Source organism: Streptopelia decaocto (assembly GCF_964273445.1).
Source record: "Streptopelia decaocto genome assembly, chromosome: 2".
In the NCBI taxonomy this organism is placed as follows: Eukaryota; Metazoa; Chordata; class Aves; order Columbiformes; family Columbidae; genus Streptopelia; species Streptopelia decaocto.
Window position 1 is genome coordinate 31,305,559 of NC_138655.1, and position 20,915 is coordinate 31,326,473.

Here is a 20,915-nt window from a genome sequence, read left to right on the forward strand (position 1 = left end):
TTCAGTCCAAACTCTTTTTATAATGTTAGCTTTGCACTGCCGTATCAACTAAAATACCGCTTGTGAGACAGACTTGGCTTTTAAAAATATTGTGACCTGCTCACATAGCACAGGCTTGTTTCTTTATTTTACTCATCTATGGTGAGGCCACAGGAGAGGCTGCTGCTGTTGAGGGGTCTGTAGTCACTGGCTGCCATGGAACTGAATTCTCTACTGCATTGAGACCTTGACTCCAACTTTTTATGGGTACATTCTCTGTTTATCATCTCTGAGTGCTAAGAACCAAGGTACCTTGGTTTATACAACAGTAAAGATTTTTTTTTTCCTTTTACTAGAATTAGAACATTTAGTACTTTCTATCTTGTCTCCTAGACACTCACTTCCTAGAGCCTCTTTCCTAAAAACACACAAACCCAGGAAGTTCCCAAGTCTTCTGCTTGCCAAACTAAGGACAGCAGTGAGTTCTGATTATAGCCTAGAGGCTGTTCCTAGTGAGGAGGAGAGCCTTACATGCCACGGAAATGGAGGCTACAGCAGTTTTAACTCATGCCTCAGGAACTGCAGATAGAAGATCCTGTCCAGATCCAAACCCATGTAAGCAAGTCCTTGAGGTTTTGACCTGCTAGTATATACACCAATAAGCACTGGGGAAGAGTTTTTGCCCAGGTTCACAAGCTGTGTTATGAGCATGACTGGGTAATGTTTCTATTCAAACAAGACCCTTATAAGCAGAGCAGGGGACAAGGAATACTGAACCGGGGCAAGCAAGATAAGCCCGAGAAGGATGCCACGTGGATTTGAGACTGGTATTTTTCCCAGGGGTACCCCAAGTATGGGTGCATCAGCAGTACCAGAAATGCCCTAAGGGATCATAAGAGAAATGTGAAGACACCATGGCACAGGGAACACTTTCTAGGGTGCTCCTCAGAAGCAAATGAAGACAACGTATATGATGCCATGATGTCTGCAAGAGTCTGCCTCCACGGAAGAAGTTGTGGCAGTTCTACCACTTTATAAAACCACTCTTAATTTAGGGATCCAGGTTGCCAGTAATGAACTAGCACTCCCAAAGAGTCCCATGTCCCCCTACTGCAACCCCCATTCAGGTCCTTAAATGTCCCAGTCACACAGTCTTACCAAGAAACATCTTCAGCTGCCTTTCTCACAGTTGTTCCCTAATCTTAACCATACACAGAAAAAAGGCACTAAATTGTATCATCTGGGTCAGAAAAGATAACAGACAACATTGGGTGTGACACACACTGAAAATGCCACAGCTTCTCAGTACCCATATAAAAACACATCAAATAAAACAGGTGGCAAAATGGAACTCTGTGAAACAGCCTGTGAATTACTAATAAGTTATTTTTCCTTCCATAACAGGATGGCCCAGAAATCAAGCAAATAAGCCAGGGCTAAGAAATAAGAGATGTACAGTACATTTCTTCAATACTTCTTGAGAGGAAGGGGCTACAAACTGCTGAGTCAGGAAAGCTTTTCTATTGATTTACTAACCTTCATTAGCTCCATCTGCCATTGCTGTTGATCCTTCAAAATTAAATGTCATTTTAATAGGAATCTACCTTGAAAGAGACTCGGATCTTCAATGCAAAGCGCGGTATTCTAGAATAAGTTCCTGAAATCACAACAGCTTATTAAAGACTGATTAATTAGCCAGTAGTAATTATGGCGCAAGGAAAAGAGAGTCTGGACAACTATGCTTATCTTTGGTCCTTCACCATCATTTTTAAAAATGTGACTTGAAAATTTTGAGAACAATTTCTGAATGTAATTTAAAACAGTAAAAAAGTTACTATTGACCACTCACTCATTTCTTCCTTTTAGTTTTAGAGTTTACATTGTTATTTGATCTATTTTTGTAGGTTGGAAAAAATTTATGAGTCTTCACACATTTTCATCTCGGGTCACTTGCCATCTTCAAGAGCCAGTATTGTTACCTCTGCTGAAGGAGGCAACATAAATCAAAGACACCGAAAGGCTCAAACACCACAGAACAAGCACACGTATCCATGGATTGCTTCAAAGTCAGCCCTTTAAAATGGTTACGATAAAACAAAACACACAGTGCCTGTACACTGTTCCTATAAAACACATTTGCTAAGTATTTATGTAATATTTAAGCATACTTTCTCTGTAAAAAAGCAAATTAAAGTCTCATAATGCATCAACTGTTTTAATTTGCCAAGTGAGGTTTATTGGGTAAATTGCATTAGCACACTGTATTCTAATGGTAATTTTGCTTTCTTCTTAACCCTCACTCCTCCGCGGCTCTAACCAGGCACACATCTCACACTCACTGCAAAGAGAGAAAGGCACATTTATCACGGGGATCTTTAAAGACAGAGATGTGTTTGAAATTATTTTAGTGTAACTCCACACAGCAGCAAAATAAATATCAGAAATAACGCAAAACCTCAAGGTGGAGATGCTTTATTTTCAGCAGAGCTTCAAATCTGCTGACGAATCTTTTGTTTAAAAAGAAGCCTGTATGTTAGGAGTGCTGAAATCAGGGCTAATCAGGCACATGCTTGCAGGATTAGGCCCACAAAGTCCACATTTAAAACACATGATCTCTGTTTTAAACACTTTCTTTGTATCAATTGATTTTTTTAAAAATCAATTTTAAGAACAGTCTTCCTCTTCAAGATAGTTTGCTACCATGTAATAAGTGCAGCTCCTTAGTAGTTCGGAGTGCATTTTATAAGATTCATAAGATTTTTTAAAGTGCATAGATTTAGACACATTGCTGGACCGAAAAAGTCAAGTAAAAGTTGGCAAGACTGGGAAGGCATGGTTAACAAAATTTAAAAACCCTGAAGTTCACAGAATTCATCACATTCAATTTTGTTTTCACACTTGGAGAAATTAGCCAACTCTTTTATGCATGAAAGACACAGAATATCCTTTCGTAAAACAAGGATTTTTTCAGAGAAGGGATTTTACAAAAAAAAAAAAACAAAAACAAAAACCAAACAAACAAAACCAAACAAACAAAACCAAAAACTTTCAGATTGAAAAAGAAAGGTCTTTCAATGAATTTAGTAAGACACCTAAACCTTTAATCCACCAAAGTTGCTGTCACTTTCCAGGGTGAACCTCTGCCTGCTTTTAAAACCAGGAGGAAGAGTTCCAGTTCTCTTAAAATAAATAAATTAATAAATAAAAATTAAAAGATAAAATAGAAAAAGGAAAACAAAGAAGTGGAGTAATATTTCAGGGACAATTTGCTGTGGCTGTTATTCACCAACCACATTTTCTGAAGATAAATAATGGGCAATGGAGGAGAGAAAATTAAAAAGAAAAGTTCAACAAACTCCTTTTTGTACTTGTATTTGTAACTTTGTAAAAAAAAAGAGCCACCACTAAAAGACGCATAGGTTCACACAAATCATAAAATGTAATCGATTATAATTTTGGAAAAAACCTCTTAAAAGCACAAGACCAAAACCAAATGACCCTCCAAGACCCTAAAATGCAATGAAATTTTCATAATTTCAATACGGGCGAATATCTGCAAAGACCATCCCCCCTGCTCCCTGAAACAGTACTTTTTAAAGTAGGAAAAGCAAAAATAAATAAACTGACAGAACCCCCCCCAAGCCCTTCTTTTTTCTGTGGCTCACTAAAGCAGATGCAGGATTTTCATAATTTCTCCCGGATGAAATATTCATGTCTCCCACACACAAGAACCTCATCTGAGGCACCAAATCAGATAACAACCGGCTCAAAAGCCACCACTGGGTGCAGTGGAGAACCCTGCTGAAGCCTCTCATTGCCACAGAGCTGAGGCAAGCAGCTGGTGTGACTCTCGGGCACAGTAAGGGCTGGGTTGCGGGCACACCCCGGCCACCAACAAATGGAACCAGGAATAGTTGTCGTGTCCCATGGCCCTTCTGCAGGCATCTGCCCAATGCCTGGCCTGCAGCATCGCTGGGAGGAAGAGGAGGGGGAGAAGGAGGAAGAAAAGGAGGAGGAGGACTGTATCCTGCGCTCAATGCCCAGCAATCCCCATGCCTGCCTGCTGTCTGACCCACCACTGGGTGAGTGGGGACCAAAGCTCTTGGAGAAATTGTGGAGGCTGCTCTGCCTCATTTAAAGATAGATGTGCGTTTCTGAAATTGAGCCTTCTCCCCTGTGTGCTGAACTAACACCCCGCTTCCTATCTGCAATCAACCCTCAAATACAATAATTCAACGTCAAGAAGAAGAGCTGTAACAGGAGGGGCAGTGAGAGCCCAGAAGGTGCTAGCAGGGGGATGTTTCTTGCTCCTTGGGTTGAGCATCATAACCCACAGGCTGGAAGCTCAAAGAGGTACCAGCCTCCTCATACTGTCAGACCAGCACGGGCAAAGCCGGACTTAGAGACCAAGCTCTGGGATGGATGGACGGCTGGGATTGTGGGCAGTGCTCCTGGCAGCCAGGAGTGAGGATCCTGATTCCCACTACTAACTGCCTTACACCATCTCCTCAACAGCAGTAGTGCTGCTCTTAGGAAACTCTCCCTTCCCAGAGGTGGTTTATCAAAATCCCTTTATGGGGCATGTTACTGTGATAAAATCTTTATTGGCATCTTCCTGTAGTACAAGACAGGAAGGTAAAAGAATTACCACTTTCTATTGAAGGAATAAGTTTTTCCACAGCATGACAACAAAAATTTCCTGTGAGCTTCCCACGCTTCCACAGTTCTTATCTTAATGGTTTTCCAAAGCCATCTTTTTTCTTTCCGAACCTCAGCTGGGAAAATTAGCTTGAATTTCTCTCTCTCTCACACACACACAAGAGATATATACTTAACATTTGAGTGAATGTAAGATATAATTCTGTAATTCTGCATTAAAAACCACTTCATCAGTCTGTTCATGTTTTTTTCAGCACACGCCCCAATGACAGGGCAAATATGTGCAGAAAAAGTAGCAGCAGTAATTCAACAAAACAGGTGGTCTGGTGCAATGACAAAATTAGGTCTTTTGGCCTTGCTTAAATACAACAGAAGATTAGAACTTCCCAGACCTGAGTATCGAGTTTTGGGTGCACAATAAACTTAACTCCAAATCCCAGTTAAACAGGGATCCTCTTATGGTTTTGGATTTTTTTGGAGGGTGGGTAGGAGGGAATATGTTTCTCCTTCTCCCCATCCACCATAGTTAGATGAGAGTAGTTTAAGTACCCAACACATTTATTCTTAAAAATAACAACATTAATAACAGTGGCCACACTTTTCTGAGTTACAGCAGTTTGTGACGACTGCAACACATACATTTTACTCCAAAAATAAAATAAAAAAATTATAACTTTTCAACTAATTTTATCCAATAATACGATCATTCACTACTGGTACTGTATATTTGCAAGCAGCTGACGGTAAAATCTAAAGTCATAAGCAAAATGTCTTTTCAAGCTGACAAGTAACAGCTGCAGAAAGACAGCGACATTCCCAGAAGTACTTAGTCTTTTGAGAACTGAATCTTAACAAGAAATCATGTGCTTTGCAATCAAGTAGCTACCCAGGAATACTGGTATCCTGGTAGAGATTAATATGTAATGCCAAAATAGCTACTTTTCTAAGAATAAATTTGATGAAGTCAGGAGACAATGGATCTTTAAATTTGAACTCATTTAGATAAACTGTCCTCGGAAAATGTACTGAACGGGATCATTGAATATGTTCATCCATGAGCAGATAAAATTACTGGTGCCTTTCAGCTGTTAGCTATGCAATTTGCAATACCTTCTTTTACAGTTTTAAAAATCATTTTTGAAAGCAATGTGAAAGAGAAAACTGCATATATTTGCACTAATGCTCAGCATTAGACTACATCTTTCGAGAAGCTGCTTGTTTTTAATTTTACCTACTCAAATTATTTACATAGCAAAGCTAACATATCTATTGTTAAAACAGACAGCCCTATAAATTGTCAAGGTATTAAAAAGAAGTGGGACACTTAACGCCTGAGAAATTCTGCAGAAATGTTTCAGTTTTGTTCCTTCCGTGAAGCTTTTACCCACAGCCACAGTCAAACCACGGCTTAATTCAGCTCCAGAGGGAGAGCTTGCTATTTACATTTCGGCACCAACTGCATTTCTCAAAATGGGCAAACCCATGTCAGTCATTTAGATTAGCTAAGTCTCGGACTAAACATTTATACCTTCAAGGCTCCTTTCATCAGTTCTTGATTAAAATGGGCTATTAAGGTGATATTCATAGAATCAGTCTTAAATTATTTATTTTAAAATTTCAACTGGTTGGTTTCTGTTCATTCTTTAAAAAATAGGCAATTGTGTCTGATGAACATAGTCCTCTGAAGACTTGTACTTGATCTTTCTGCAGGTAAGCTTTTCAGAAAAAAAATCATTACTAAATCACTAAAGGACATACTTCAAAAATGAAGAGCATCTAATGATCCAAAATATAAAAGTTACTGTCAAACCTTGCGTATTTAAACACCCTCCACACATGAATACATTAAATAACATCTATATTGTACGTGTATGCCACGGTCCAAGGTTAGGTCACATAACACGAATTGATTGAGATCTAAATACATGATTAGGGCCAACGTACAGATCACAGCATTTATTTGTCGCTTCGACTAAAGCAAAAGTTCCACATACATTCAACAGACAGACTCTTCCTCTTCTTAAAAACAGCCGACAAGACCCTGCCACTACAAAGAAAAGAGCAAAACTATTGACACTCAAGCATCACCTTTCAGAATCACATTCCCATTAATGAGTAAAGCTACTACCCTGACTTCCGCCATGAACCCTACTATTTTTTAAAACTGAAATTGAAACGATAATCTGTCTCTATGATGGTTCAGACAGACAGAAAACTACCATAATCAAAGCAGCTAGAGTCATCTTGCCTTATATTTTACACCCTGACAATTTACTAGCATCTGTATAAAATACCTGATTTTGTGAGCACACATGTATTATCACAAGAAATCAGAATCAGTACTTGCCTAGAAGGAAAATTGATCTTGTGGATATGTTTTTGCATGACTGGCGATTTATAATGCAGCTTTTCCTAAGCCTCCGAGTTTTGAAAGTGCTAGTTTCTAAGTGCCGGATGCTAGAAACAGCTGGTCGTAAATTTGCTTGCATTACACTAGGTACTCTTCCCCTAAAAAAGAAGAGTTCCATGGCATTCTCTGACCTGCACACACCAGAAAATTCAAATATTCACAAAGGGGTGTTTTCAGACAATGTTTGGAGGAAGAGTGAAGAGAAGGCAACAAATTAAAATAAGGGTGACAACTTAAGAAACATTTAAGAACTAGATGATGTAGCTATTAGTGAGGCAAAATCCCTGTCCAGATTCAAGATCTGAGCCATCCCTCACATCCAGTGCAGCACACATTAAGGGAACAAGCAAAGGCAGGTGCCTGCTCTTTGTATAAAGCTGTGTTGATATTGATCACTGTCCCCTGCCCAAACAGTATAGTAGTGATGTGAAATTGTTAGAAAAGTCAACCTTCTCAAAGCTGAAGGGGTGGAAAACACCCTCACTCTTGAATCTTATCAGATTACTTCTGAAGAGGATTGATCCAATTTTTTTCCAAATAAAAACTAATGAGAAATATATACCCAATCCAAAGCACAGTGTAGTCCAGAGACAAGTAAAGAGGGCTAAGTGCCTCCTCCCGTGTGAGTGAAGTGGCACAATTCCAGGATGAGGGAACAGGAGGAAAACATCCTGAGCAGTTTACTCCTTTGCCAAGTCTGTGTATTTGCTCCTTGATATTCACACCCCAGTATTCATCCCTTACAAGAAGGGAGAGGGGCTAGGGAATCAGCTCTCTGTGCTGCTGCAGAGCAGAAAAAGTGATGTAGAACTCATCATTCAAAAAGTACATTAGGCAGGAGGGGATGTCAAGGGGCTGCTACAAAGACATTTCACACCTTATTTTATTCCAAGCCTTTTCACCAAAGCATAAACTTTCGCATTCTCAATTTACCAAAAAAAAAAAAAAAAAAAAAATCTGGCTACAGTTATGTCTTTTAGAACTTGAACTTCCTCTACACTTAAACACCTTCCTGAGCCATCCATCTCCTCTTGTTAACCCTCTCAGATTTCTCAAGATGAGCTACTGGGGGGAGGGGTGGATGGGCGAGGTCTGCAGTAAGCTATCCACCTTGCTCCTTTGATCTGGTGCCAGCATCCTGGGGTAACCCTCGACCAGAAACGGAGCCCTCTTGGCAGTCCCGCCTCCCGGGACGCACTCAGGGACAACTGAGCGAGCGATAGGGCACTGCGGAGCAGCTCACAAACCAAGTCTCTTTCCTCCAAAAGAGCGACTCCAGAACACGTGTGTCTTTTTTTTTTTTTTTTTTAATTCCACCCTTTTTTAATTTTTTTAAGGATTTCGTCCCCGCGGATGAGCGGCTCTTTCCACGCGCGCTGCCAAGGTCCATCCTTCCCTCCCTGGCCGCGCACACGGTACTGGGCGTGTAGCCGGGGCTCTATGTAACCCCCGCCGGCACAGCACGGCCCCGCCACAGCCGCTCCGGGCCGCCCGCGGGGATCCCGACGGCGCTCGCCGCTCTCGCCCTTCCCCGAGTGCGCCCCGGCCCCGGTCCCAGCCGCTGCCCGCCGCCGGTCTTCTCCGCTCGGCCCGGGACGCCCGCCGAACCTCTCCCGCGGCGGAGGGGGGATGCCTCCTCCCCTGGCGCCCGGCCGGCCGCCCGCGCTCGCTTCGCTTCGCTGAGGCCGCGGAGCCCGGCGCCGCTGCGGGGAGCACCGCGGCCGTCGGCGGAGCAGAAAGTGAAACTACCTGCCGGCGGCGGAAGCCCCATGGGAAAAGCCAAGCCCTGCCGTCCCGCAGCCGCCTCTGACAGCGCCGCGCCCCCCCAGGGCAGGCGGGCGGCGGGGTGCTGCTGAATCCCGCCCGGCCGCCCCAGCTCCTCTCGCCCCCCTGCGCGGCGCTCCGCCGCCTGCGGACACCATGGGCGAGAGGGCGCCGCCACCATGACCGCGGAGCCGCCGGCGCAGCTCCCTGCCAACCCCCCCGCGGACCATGTTCCATGGTAAGGAGCACGCACTGCGCACCGCGCCGCTCCGCAGGGTCGGCGTCCAGAGCCGCGCGGGACGCACCGCGCCACCTGCGCCCGGGCTGGGCTCCGGCTCCGCAGCGGCTCTCCGCACCCCCAGCCGCGCGGGTTCCTTACCGGCTCCGCTGTCTCCGCGTTCCCGGCCCCGCCGCTTCTCCTGCTGTGGCGGCGGGCTGCCGCCCGGTGCCCTTTTAAACCCGCGGTGACGGTCCGGGAAATTCCCAGTTTTGTTTTTTTTTTCCTTTTGCCCTTAGAATGAAAGCAAAAGCGCCCGATTCCCATCCCGCCCGCTGCCGGGAACCGGGGCCCGGGAGTGGCGGGGGCAGCGGGGCAGTGCGAGGCGGGGGAGCTGCGGGGAAGCATTGCTCTGCATTGCTCCGCGCTGCTCCGCGGGCACCTGCCGCCCCGCAGGGTGCGTCCGGAGCAGGTGCCGCTCAGCAGCTCCGGGGATGCTTCGCCCTCGGGCCGGCGCAGCCCCGTCTCCTCGCCCGGCGGGCGGCAGGAGTGACCCGCGGAGCGCCTGGCCGCACCTTTGCAGAGCGGGAAAACCTTGCTATTAACCGCTCCCCTTGGGGATTGCGGGCTGCGGAGACGGGCTGGGCGGCCGGGACAGCGGGGCAGAGGGTGCCGTCCGCGGAGATGCAGTGATTTGGGGGAGGCGGGAGGTCCCGCAGGCAGCCCGCTGCTGCAGGGAAGCCGCGGGGTCCGGCCGGGAACCCGCCTTCGGCAGGGGCGCGCCTGGAGTGCCACTTGCAGGCTGCATGCACAAGAGGGGTTTTTTAATTAGAAAAACAAGAGGGGCTTCTTTGTATTTGGAAATAGTGGAATACTACCTCTTCCTGGCTTTTTTTGGGAGATTTTTTTGGGGCTTTCCAGATATGAGGTTTTTGGGAGTTTACCAAAAGGATGGGGTATTACCAGTAATACACACTCCCATTCTTTAGCGTAGTCAATTCCATATTTAGCGTAGTCAATTCCACTTCTTTTGAAGTTACCCAACTTTAAGAAAATTTCTTTCAATTTTCAGTCAAAAGCTCCAGGACCTCATTTTGTGACACTCATCTAATGTGTTCCAAAGGACTCATTTAGGAACATCTGAACAGGTTTCATCATGATCCTGCAAGGGGTCATGAGTATGCAACATCTCTTTCAGAATTATCTGCTTTGCTTCTGTAATTTCCTCATTAAAAAAAAAAAAATAATAATCTGTATAATACAGAGAACACCAAAATAAAAGAAGTGACTTTGCAGTTTTCACCTATTATCTCCACTTGTTGCTGGACAAGCCAAGTTTTAAGTGATGGAATCTGTCAGATTGTTTTGAATGTAGAAGATCGTTATTTGTGTCTTTTGAAGCATAACTTGGAAGCAGCATATGCAAGTCACTTGTATCACTGTTACTTGGAAACAAGCATTGCAGTTTTTTTTGTGTTTTATTTTTTTTTTTCCCACTGGAACCAAGAGGTGCAATGGTATATTAGAAAAATGTGTTGTAATTGAGTTCTTGCATTTTTTGTACACTTCTTTTAAAATATTAAATCTCAGTCCTACAAATTAATAATTCGCTTGGCATAGATATAGTTAGCATAGAGGCCTACAAAAGTAAAGCTCTGTGGAGTTCAGTTATCCTTTTGGAGCTTGAAAATCATTATATATTTGCCTTAGCTAGTTTTTATATTTATTACACATAGGATCCATTTAAGATCCATGTAGCTCTCCAGTCTAGATTTTGTGACGTATGAATAGACCTCTGTTGATCAGTATAAGAAAAGGTTAGAAAATTTGGTTTCCAGGCCATAGAATTTCCCATTGTAGTTTATCAGGCAGCTTGCCACAGGGATAATTTTGTCATTCAGCTTGTACAGGTAAAAAAAATCCAGTTGTTTCTAGGACAGAGGTGTACATAACAGTGTGTTCACAAAAAATCTATCAGAAAGAAAGGCTTTAATAGTCAGGAAAAGTGTTTTGCATTCTGCTTTGAAGCAGCAGTGTGTGGTGGGAGTCAGCTGGGATGGGCTGCAAGGGACTGTGTTTCTATGAAGGGCAGATGTGTGTGACAGCAGTTCTTGCATCATGGATGTTGGGTGGTTTAGTAAAGATTATGGTCAAGTTCCATGGCTTTCTTCTTAGTTATTCAAGTTTTCTCTCTGCAGCTGGGATTTACTAGTGATTCCAAGTCCAGAGACACCCATGTCCAAGTGTTGGATTGGCTGTAGGCAATGCTCTCATCCTCAATGGAGAAGATGGAAAATAGCAGCTGGGGTCAGGGCATCCCTTCTGCCCTTCCCGCTGCAACCCCAATTACTCTGTATGCAGTTGTTGTTCTTACTGAGTAACAGAGATGGGTAGAAACAGCTCATACTAGTCTGGGAACCTGCTGTGAATCTTCCAAACTAAATTTCTAGCTCTGTTTTTGTTGTTGTTGTTGTTTTCTAAAACCTTCCATTTAAGCATCATCCTAGCCAGTCTAGCTGTAGGCCAGAGTCCGGTTATGAGCTTTCTAATCCTGATATCGTTCCATACCCAGTCTCCCTTGTTCCCAGTATCAGGCCAGTCACCTGCAGCCTGTAGTTATCCTGTCAATCCCTTCAGGCTCCTCTGATATTTCAGTCTTTTCTCTCTGTCCATCCTGACAGAACTCATATTTTCCTGGAAGTCATGTGAGGACAGCAGATCAGGGAGCTGAGCTAAGCAAGATGGTTCACTAAAGGGAAAAATAAAGTGAGGGGCAGTGAGATTTCCTCCAAAAGACTACTGAAATCTTGCAGAGAGGGTGTATTGCCACCTTAACTGATGTTACGGCCACTGGTATGGATTTGTCTATTTGGTCAGCCCAAAAATATGTTTAAACACACTTTTGATGTAAAGATGTATTCATGGGCATTTGTAGATTTTTTTCTGTCATAAGAAAAATTGGTAATTAGGATGGGATTCAGCTGCAGATTAAGACACTTCAATGTCTACAGATACCTGACTAAGACACTTAATTGTCTACATGTGTATTAGATGATTATGAACCAATTATGGTCAATAGAGAGACCTCGTCAGTGCTTGCAGTGAAGCCTGGAGATGAATTCAGCCCAAGTAGACACCAAGTACCTGGTCAGCTCAATAGCTGTAGGCTATTAACCATGCTGGCTAAATCATCCTTGAGTATGAGGGAGTTTAGACACCCAAATAGTGTCTTAATCTGGATCTGAATCCTTCCCTCAAGGCACAGGTCATTTGGTTGTATAAAGATCCCTTTTAAAATATGTAAACACATTACAGAATATATTGGTTAACACTCTATGGCATTTAATATGTACTTAACCGCTCTTGTTGTAATCCAGCTTTTTTTAGATCTATCTTTTGGGTTGTGCCCCTGCTCCTTGTTCTGTCTCCAGTGAATTCATCTAGTTGTGCAATGGGAAATAAAACAACTGAAATCCGTGTGAAGTATGAGAATATACTAAGCTACGACATCAATGAGCTGGTAGGTAATAGCTCTTGGGCTTTCTAAAAATGTTTATCATTTTTAGATTATAGGAAATAGTAATAAAAAAAGAAAAAGCTCTAATGTTAACACACAATAAAAGACCAGTTTTAAATCAGACATTATCCTGGAATGGTGGCTTTATTTGAGGGCTTGCAACAATTCAGTCTCTTTAAAATCTCTGAAATCTGTGGATGCTGCCTATTTGCATGTACGAATACTGTGATACAGATGTTTTTGCCTGCACACCATGTAGTTAGACACATGAACCATTAGGCCCTAAATAGTATAATATTACATTAAAGAGTACTCTTTCCTGAAGTAATTTAATGACTACTTCTGTTACATTTCCTTAACAAGAGAAGAAAGCATTATACAACCTGTAATTTTTTTTTACTGATTGTAAACTTCTTGACCAAAGTTTTGTGTTGTCCATTGAATATAAATGCAGAGGCACAAAATTCATACAATAAAAGTGTGTTACTTGTTAATTTATCTTGTTTAGCCCACACAGAATCAACTTTTCTAGATGTCAGTGTAGAAAAACGTAACTTTGACCATTGTAAATCTCCTCCATTATGGCTTTATCATCCAGATTTATTACAGCTTTGCAAAAAAGTATCTTAACAGTTTACAAATCCATGCTCAAAACCTACCTTCCAACTCTTCATCATGAATTATTAACAATTAAATTCATCTGCCAAGAACACTTCCATGGCAGAGAGCGCTTTCTAAAATTGGGTTACCAGAGGCATTTCTACGAAAACGGGATTTTTCTGACCATTTCTCACTAAACAAGAACTCACCATTCTGTTGCAGTCTTAAATCAAGATCTATTTGCATGAAATACGAGTGATATACAGTGCTTTTCCAAAGGTGAAATCAGGAGCCATTGTATTTCTTCACACTTACAATCCACCACCATCCTTCAGATCATTATGCCAGTGTTTTACAACTTTTCCCTACTAAGACACATCAGCCCTCATCTGGAAACTAAATACTTTATGGTCAGGAAATGATCATTTGATCTTCAAAAACATTCTGATTATATTGGGTTTCTTGAGATCATGAAGTGAGAAAGGCACTTATCCATAGATAAATGACCTTATTCTGAACAAGGCACCAAAGCTGGGGAAAATATTAGTGGCCATATTAGAATGGAGAAGCAGCCCCTTTACTTTGTCATCTTATTTCTGACAAAGACAAGTGTTTCATAGAGAACAAAACAAAACCTGTTGGTGAACAGGTACTATAAGATAGCTGACCTACAAGAGAAAACAGTATGAATCATAGAATAGTTTGGTTTGGAAGGGACCTTCAGAGGTCATCTAGTCCAACCCCGCTGCAATGACCAGGGACATCTTCAACTAGATCAGGTTGCTCAGAGCCCCATCCAGCCTGGCCTTGAATGTCTCCAGGGTTGGGGCATCTTAATCAACTAATCTTTGTGAAAGTAACGGCAATCTAGTGAACTTTGAAGCTGTTCCTTCCTAGAATAGGTATGCACAAGCAACTACTCTGCAATTTTCTTCATTTTCCTGTCTTTATTGTTCCCAGTTTCAGAGAGATTAATTTATGCTCTTTGTAAAAATAGCGTATATTCTTGTCACTATAACTTAACACCAAATACTACGGACAATGACGTTTGGATGATATCAACTGTCCACTAGGAACTTTCCTCCAGTTACAGAGCCAAAGTAAATAACTTTCAATTATTCATCCTGATATTTGGAGGCAGTTATGGAGATGACTAGTGGGTTATATACTAGACCTCCATAAGTTAATTTGAATTTTCACTAATGCCTTTTCTGAAGCTGGGACTTCCCTTAGTCACAGCCACTAAACTATCTTCAGAAACTGTTACTGTACGTTATACTAATGATGATCTGAGAAAGTCAGTGAGAATGGGTAAATCCCTTAGCAGTTAGCAAATTAAGCCACAGATATACAGGTTTTAGAGTGACTATTTATTTATAAGTCTTGGTGCTGTCTGACTGCAGCAAAACTTTATTCTCTTATGGTACAAGCAGAAAAACTTTAAGAATTACATTGTCTGATGTGTTCACATGCATCTCTAAGTGAGGAGAGCTAATATAGTATTGTCAAGAGCTGCCTTTTTAAAAGCCCTTATGGTTGTATTAGGTTATCTGGATACAGGCTGAAGAAGAAATGGAAGGAATTTTGTTGAGTTGGGTTCAGTTGTCACCTTAATGATAAGCATGAAAGTAGAAGAAAAAAAAGAGAATAAACAATGAGTAAAAGATTATGGTCACACAAAGGGAGCAAGATGTATTGCTTAGGACATCTTCTGTTAGTGCATATGAAAAGTGAGAGCTACAATCTGTTTAGCTGAGTGGGGCATGCATTTATTGAGACAAATGTTGGCAAATATTGTATTTGATATCTATGTAAGATTTAAATATTCTTGTATGTTTTAAAATGTACATACAAAGAACCAAGTAATTTGATAGAATATGGAGATTTAAAATTAAAATATTTATGTCCAGTTCTGGGCTCCCCAGTACAAGAGAGTTATGAGTTGTTGGATAGAGTCCAACAAAGGGCCACAAAGATGATAAAGGCCCTGGTGCATCCATCCAAACAAGGAAGACTGAGAGAGCTGGGACTGTTCAGCCTGAAGAAGAAAAGTCTCAGGGGAATCTCATCAATATCTATAAACACCTGAAGGGGGGGTACAAAGAGGGCAGAACCAGGATCTCCTCAGTGGTGCCCGGTGACAGGACCGGAGGCAACAGGCACAAGCTGAAACACAAGAGTTTCCCTCTGAACATCAGGAAACAGTTTTTCACTGTGAGGATGACTGAGCACTGACACAGGTTGGCCAGTGATGTTGTGGAGTGTCCATCCTTGAAGATATTTAAAAGCCATCTGAACTGGCCCTGCTTGATTGAGCAGAGGTTTAGACCAGATGACCTCCAGAGGTCCCTTTCAACCTTAACCATTCTGTGATTCTGTGTGATCCTGTGAATACCTTTAGAAATCATATCTGGACATTCAGGTGCTGGGGTGTGTTCAAAGAAGAGCAACAAACCTGGTGAAGGTTCTGGAGTGCAAGTCTTATGAGGAGCCACTGAGGGAACTGGGGATGTTGAGCTTGGAGGAGAGGAGGCCAGGGAGACCTTATCGCTGTCTGCAACTACCTGAAAGGAGGTTGTAGCATGGAGGGTGTTGGTCTCTTCTCCCAAGTAACAAGTAATAGGATGACAGGAAATGGCCTCGAGTTGTCCCAGGGGAGGTTTAGATTGGATATTGGGAAAAATGTCTTCCCAGAAAGGGTTGTCAAGCATTGGAACAAGCCCAGGGAAGTGGCTGAGTCACCATCCCTGGAGGTGTTTAAAACATGTGTAGACATGGTGCTTAGGGACATAGTTTAGTAGTGGACTTGGCAGTGTTGGGCTCAATGATCTTAAATGTCCTTTCCAACCAAAATGATTCTATGAAAGCTCAGAATTTTACACCAACCCTGCTATACCTCAGGAGATCCTGCAGAACAATTTATTGTTGACATAATCAGCTGTTAGTGAGAAACTTGGCTCACTTGATTAAAAGTACTTCCATGATTAAACGTATTATATTTTACAGGTAAATATGTCTGCAGTGTATCGTGACAGGTGCTGCAAGAATAAAAAACATGAAAATACCAAAATGTTTTTCTGCAATGATACTCAGGTAAAATCTAACTTCTCAACATTTACTTTAGAGAAAACAAACTCAAATGGGTTCTTTGTACAGTCCAATCTATTGTGATAGAGAATAAAATTGTCTTTTAATAGTCAAATCATGATATTCAGGGTTGTTCCTATTTTGAATTTGGAATCATACAATTTGTCAAATAAGTTGATATTTTAAAAATTAAAATATTAAGCAATTCCATATCTAAGAAGTGCTTAAGTGCTTTATTTTTCCCTACTATAAAGATTATTTTATATTCTTACCCAAAATAGTACAGAAAACTTATTTGATTTTGCGAATGGAAGTAAACATAAGTATTTCCCAACATCTCTTTTAATTTTTCAACAGAAAACATATTAGCTAAGCTTTTCACTTCAGAACTGAATGCTTTAGAAGTAGTAGTTTGGGCAGATCTCAAATGATGGAAAGCACAATTTTCAGCTGCTGCTGCAAATTTTGTCACAACTTGATAAAAGGACCAACTCCAAACATCATTCACTGTTCTCCTAACTACATCAGGCGATTTCATTTTGGCTACAATTTCTCCTTAACACCCCTACATTATTATTATTAGTAGTAGTAGTATTATTATTACTACTACTACTACTACTACAAACTGATACTTTAAACATTTTGAATAGATGGCAGGTAGGTCAGATTGGTCATGTTTTATTGGAAAAGACTGACACTATGAAAGCAAAATAAACTAATGTTAACTGATGGAGCTTTTTCTTAAAAACAAACCAACATTATAATATATGAATGGTACATAGACTTTTCAGGACATATTTTTCCTGCTCTCTTTACAGGAAATAGAATCACTACAGAGTATGGCATGTAACATGCTCAGATTCTTTCATAAGCAAAAAATCAGCAAAGACTTCAGATGGAAAGCAGCACTAGTCTCATGTGGGACATTACAGGTCCTACAGTGCAAATGTGAAAGACATAAAAAAGAAAAGGTGAGTAACAATGATGGTTTACAGTTTATTGGAAGTAGGTGGCTCATTCCTTAGGGCCTTTCGGTGCAGACATTTATATCTACCTCTCAAAGGTGCAACTATCGTGCACACATTAAATGCATGATGAATTTTGCTCTGCATAGCGTATGTCTTGTTATAAGACTTTAAGCCCATTGCAAAGACTAAGTCAATGATTATGAAGTCTATAATGAAAATTTACGCCCTGTTTCAATACTGAGATACTTTAATTCATTCTCCTGTGAGAGACAAAGACCACACTTGTACAAAGAAGGCCTTGAACTTCTCTAGTGTATAAAAGCATATCTTTTACTTCCTACTGGGATTCTACCCTAGCATCAATGTTTAAATTTCTTTCAACAAATAATTAGTTGTTCCTCTTTTTTCCTTAACCCTTTGATCCTTGATCTTTATTTTAACTACCATATCTCAAGCTCAACAAGAACAGTTAAATATGAAAATATTTGCATTTGTAGTCATCGGCAAAATCTGCTCTTTGATATGTCACTCAAATCTAGTGCAATGATTTAGAGAATACCATAGCAAAGGAAGAACATTCTTTTAAGTGTGGATCACAGTTACTTACTGAACACAAAAATATTGACCAACATCAAAAAGCCTCCCCACAGGCACCACAGGATATAATTCTTTATGATTGGCTTACATAGTCAGATTGAAGGCTGCATTTAACTCATTATTTTTTTCCTTGAAATGGAGAAACTCTTATCATCTAGGACCAGATTTTCACAGTAATGTTGGTGTCTGTATTTTGCTTAGCCACCTGTGGTGAATCCAATGTTTGCCTTACCATGAACAGTGTCCCAGTTATGTCATAGAACTCAAAGTGTGTCACCCTTGAACCGCCTAACCTCCTGGATGCCTGGTTTTATTTAAAGACCAATTAAAGTCATTTGGTAAAAACCATGAACAGTCATTGAATATGGACAAGAACTACAGTCATCTTGTCTCCGAGTGGGATCGCGAACACCAGGCCACAGCACCAACCTCTGGGAACAGGTCTGTCCTGTTCCACCAGCCTCAAGGTACCACACATGTATTCATATCTTTTGAGGTTTGGCTTTACTTTTCCAGTCCTTCAAATAATGGAGGATAAATTTTAAACCACTGACAGAGGATGTACATGTTCTCAGTTGCACACACTGGTTTCGGCCACCCACATTTGCTCTGTGTTAAAGCCACATTCTCCCAGTTCCGTGGGCAGGGGCCAATCAGGGCTGTACTTAGAGTGAGGGCATCAGAATGACACAGGCTGTGTTCCACCACGGCACGTTTCATGAGTAGCCCAGCTTTCTGGCTTAATTACCATGTAAGATATCTCTATTATTTATTGAGATGTAATGGAATCAGTTTGTTTTAAAAGATGTCTATATGATAAGAATAAGCACTTCTCAATTAACAATACAAACTCTTCTTTTTCAGGTTTGCACACAGCTAAATACACATAATAAAGAAGATACAGAAACAGGTGAACAGTCCAAAAAGAAATGTAACCAAGAATTTTGTGAACTGAAAGAAAATACATCTAGCCTTCGATCCTGCTGGAATAAATTTGAAAAAATAATTTCCAGGTGATTCCAGGCGAATCCTGTTTTTTTTTTCCCTAAGTGGCATTACTTGGTATCTTTGCATTCTACGTGCATTCTTCCAGTAACTCTGCTCGCTTATATTGAACACTTTATGCCAGAATTCTGATGGAAAGCTACCATGTCTTCTTCCTGGAGACGGAATGAGCAGAAACGGCTAAACCAAGCTGCTGAAATCCAAGAAGTGGAAATAAAGGACCAGTGTTTGAAACAAAGGACTCTGCAGAAGGCTGTGTTCCACCTTCGTGCTCTGGAAACGGCTTTAAATTTTCTGATCTTTTGAGTAACTACATTATAACGTCATACAAAAGCAATCTATTTACACACCTACTGCAATTTATAAAACCTCCTTAGAAGCTGCAGGTGAAGAAAACAGTATGGAAAATAGCTGGTTTCCTTACGTCTATATAAAACGCATCAAGGACCAAAAGGAACAATTTACCAAACAAGCAGCACATCTTGGTCTGTTCTGCTGATGCAATAATGTTGTCAGCATGGGTATCTAATGGGTCTGCAAAATGATTAATGTTTGGAAAAACAGGGAAAAGGTTAACTTTTTGAAAAACTTAAGAAGGGTACCGACTTTTGAGAGATGTAGCACACGTCTACTGGCAAGACAGTGAGACCTACGGAAAGCGAGAAAGGAGATGCCTGAATGCAAGTTTGTTCAGCTGACTGGAAGCAGCACCAGCCTTGTGGGTTTGGTTATCACGGAGTTCGCTGCAGGAGGAGCTAGAATTTCTTGCCTTCAGATTGTGATTTCTTATATGCAATTATTTTACATAACGTGTTTAACATGTTAGACAAACGTGACATAAAATGTGTGAATATTTTCAGAGAATAATATATTGGCATTTAACTAATAAAGTGTTCATATTTAATTTTGGATAAATAGAAGTATTTTTATAGTTGTTTATAACTCTTTTACAGTTTCTTACTTTGATATTATAACTCCTTTGGTAATAAAATATTTGTCTCCTATGGAATTGGGTTGCTGACTTTTTGGTTGTCATTACTCCTTTTTTAGCCTTTTTTCATAGTTAGTCATTAAAAGCACAGCTGGTAATATAACCTCCAGCTGCTTGGGACTTCCCATTATAAAATACCCATTTCTTAGTTGCTCATAACCTCACCAGTTTAGGTAAGTATTTCCATACCAGGAATCTGCCTTGAACTAAATGCTTCAGGAAATTTTTAGTTAAGCCAGCCTGTTGTTTCCTGGTTCAGAGTAAGGCAACATACATTGTTGTATCTATGCTAAATTTTCCGTGGAACTACTCTGAAAAATTGTTTGTATTCAGAGCAAAGACCTGAAAAAATGGTGGGATGTGCTTCAAAGAACTGCATAGATCTCCTTTGACTGGGCTAAGATCACTGTACTGAATCCATGAAACCTGGCGTGCCCTACTGCTAGTGGTGAGAGAAGAGGTTGAGAGCAAAGTAAACATAGCGTTACGCTTTCCTGGAATACACTCCCTTCAACACATCATCTATTTATGGTGAAGAAACTTCTTGAGGTAGGAGTAGTATCTTTGTAAAACTGACTGAGACTCTCACATATTCTTTTTAGCTCTTGATGCAAGAGATTGCAACTTTAACTCCAAACACAGAAAACAAAACAAAACAACAAACACAAACCCAACCCATAACTCTTTTACGTAACAGGAAACAGATTTCCCAATATCATACTGCAGATCAGAGAACGTAACCGCTATTGTAAGGGCTTCTCTGGAAATCCCTTCTACTGAAAAAGTCCCAGGAGACTGAGGAATTGTCTCAGAGACTGAAGAACAGTTGTTTTTGTTTGGAAACTCTGGAACAGTTTAAAGCCAAGGTTTATTTGCTAATAACCACTTATCAAGAAAAGATCAGTGGGAATTAAAAGCACACAACAAATGCAATATTAGCTATTAGAAAACTGGAATTTCAGTCAGCATAAATGACTTAAGCAGCAGCCCACTACTTAAATCTTGAGGCAAATCAAGGAGTTTCAGGCCGGTCCTGCTAAAAAGATCAAGCTTAGATCCAGACAAGAAATTCAAATCGAGTGATTATGAAATTGTATTCCACTTCCCCACCCCGCCAATTG

The 20,915-nt window shown here is 41.1% G+C and overlaps 1 protein-coding gene across 1 annotated transcript; it reads left to right on the forward strand.

Annotated features, from left to right (window-relative positions):
• The first annotated feature begins 8,474 nt into the window (after positions 1–8,474).
• Positions 8,475–19,812, forward strand: IL7 (interleukin 7). Its single transcript, XM_082046306.1, has 5 exons — positions 8,475–9,050; positions 12,407–12,549; positions 16,153–16,239; positions 17,052–17,204; positions 18,663–19,812. The coding sequence occupies exons 1-5, from the start codon at positions 9,041–9,043 to the stop codon at positions 18,813–18,815; spliced, it is 546 nt and encodes a 181-aa protein (XP_081902432.1). The 5' UTR covers positions 8,475–9,040; the 3' UTR covers positions 18,816–19,812.
• The last annotated feature ends 1,103 nt before the right edge of the window (positions 19,813–20,915 follow it).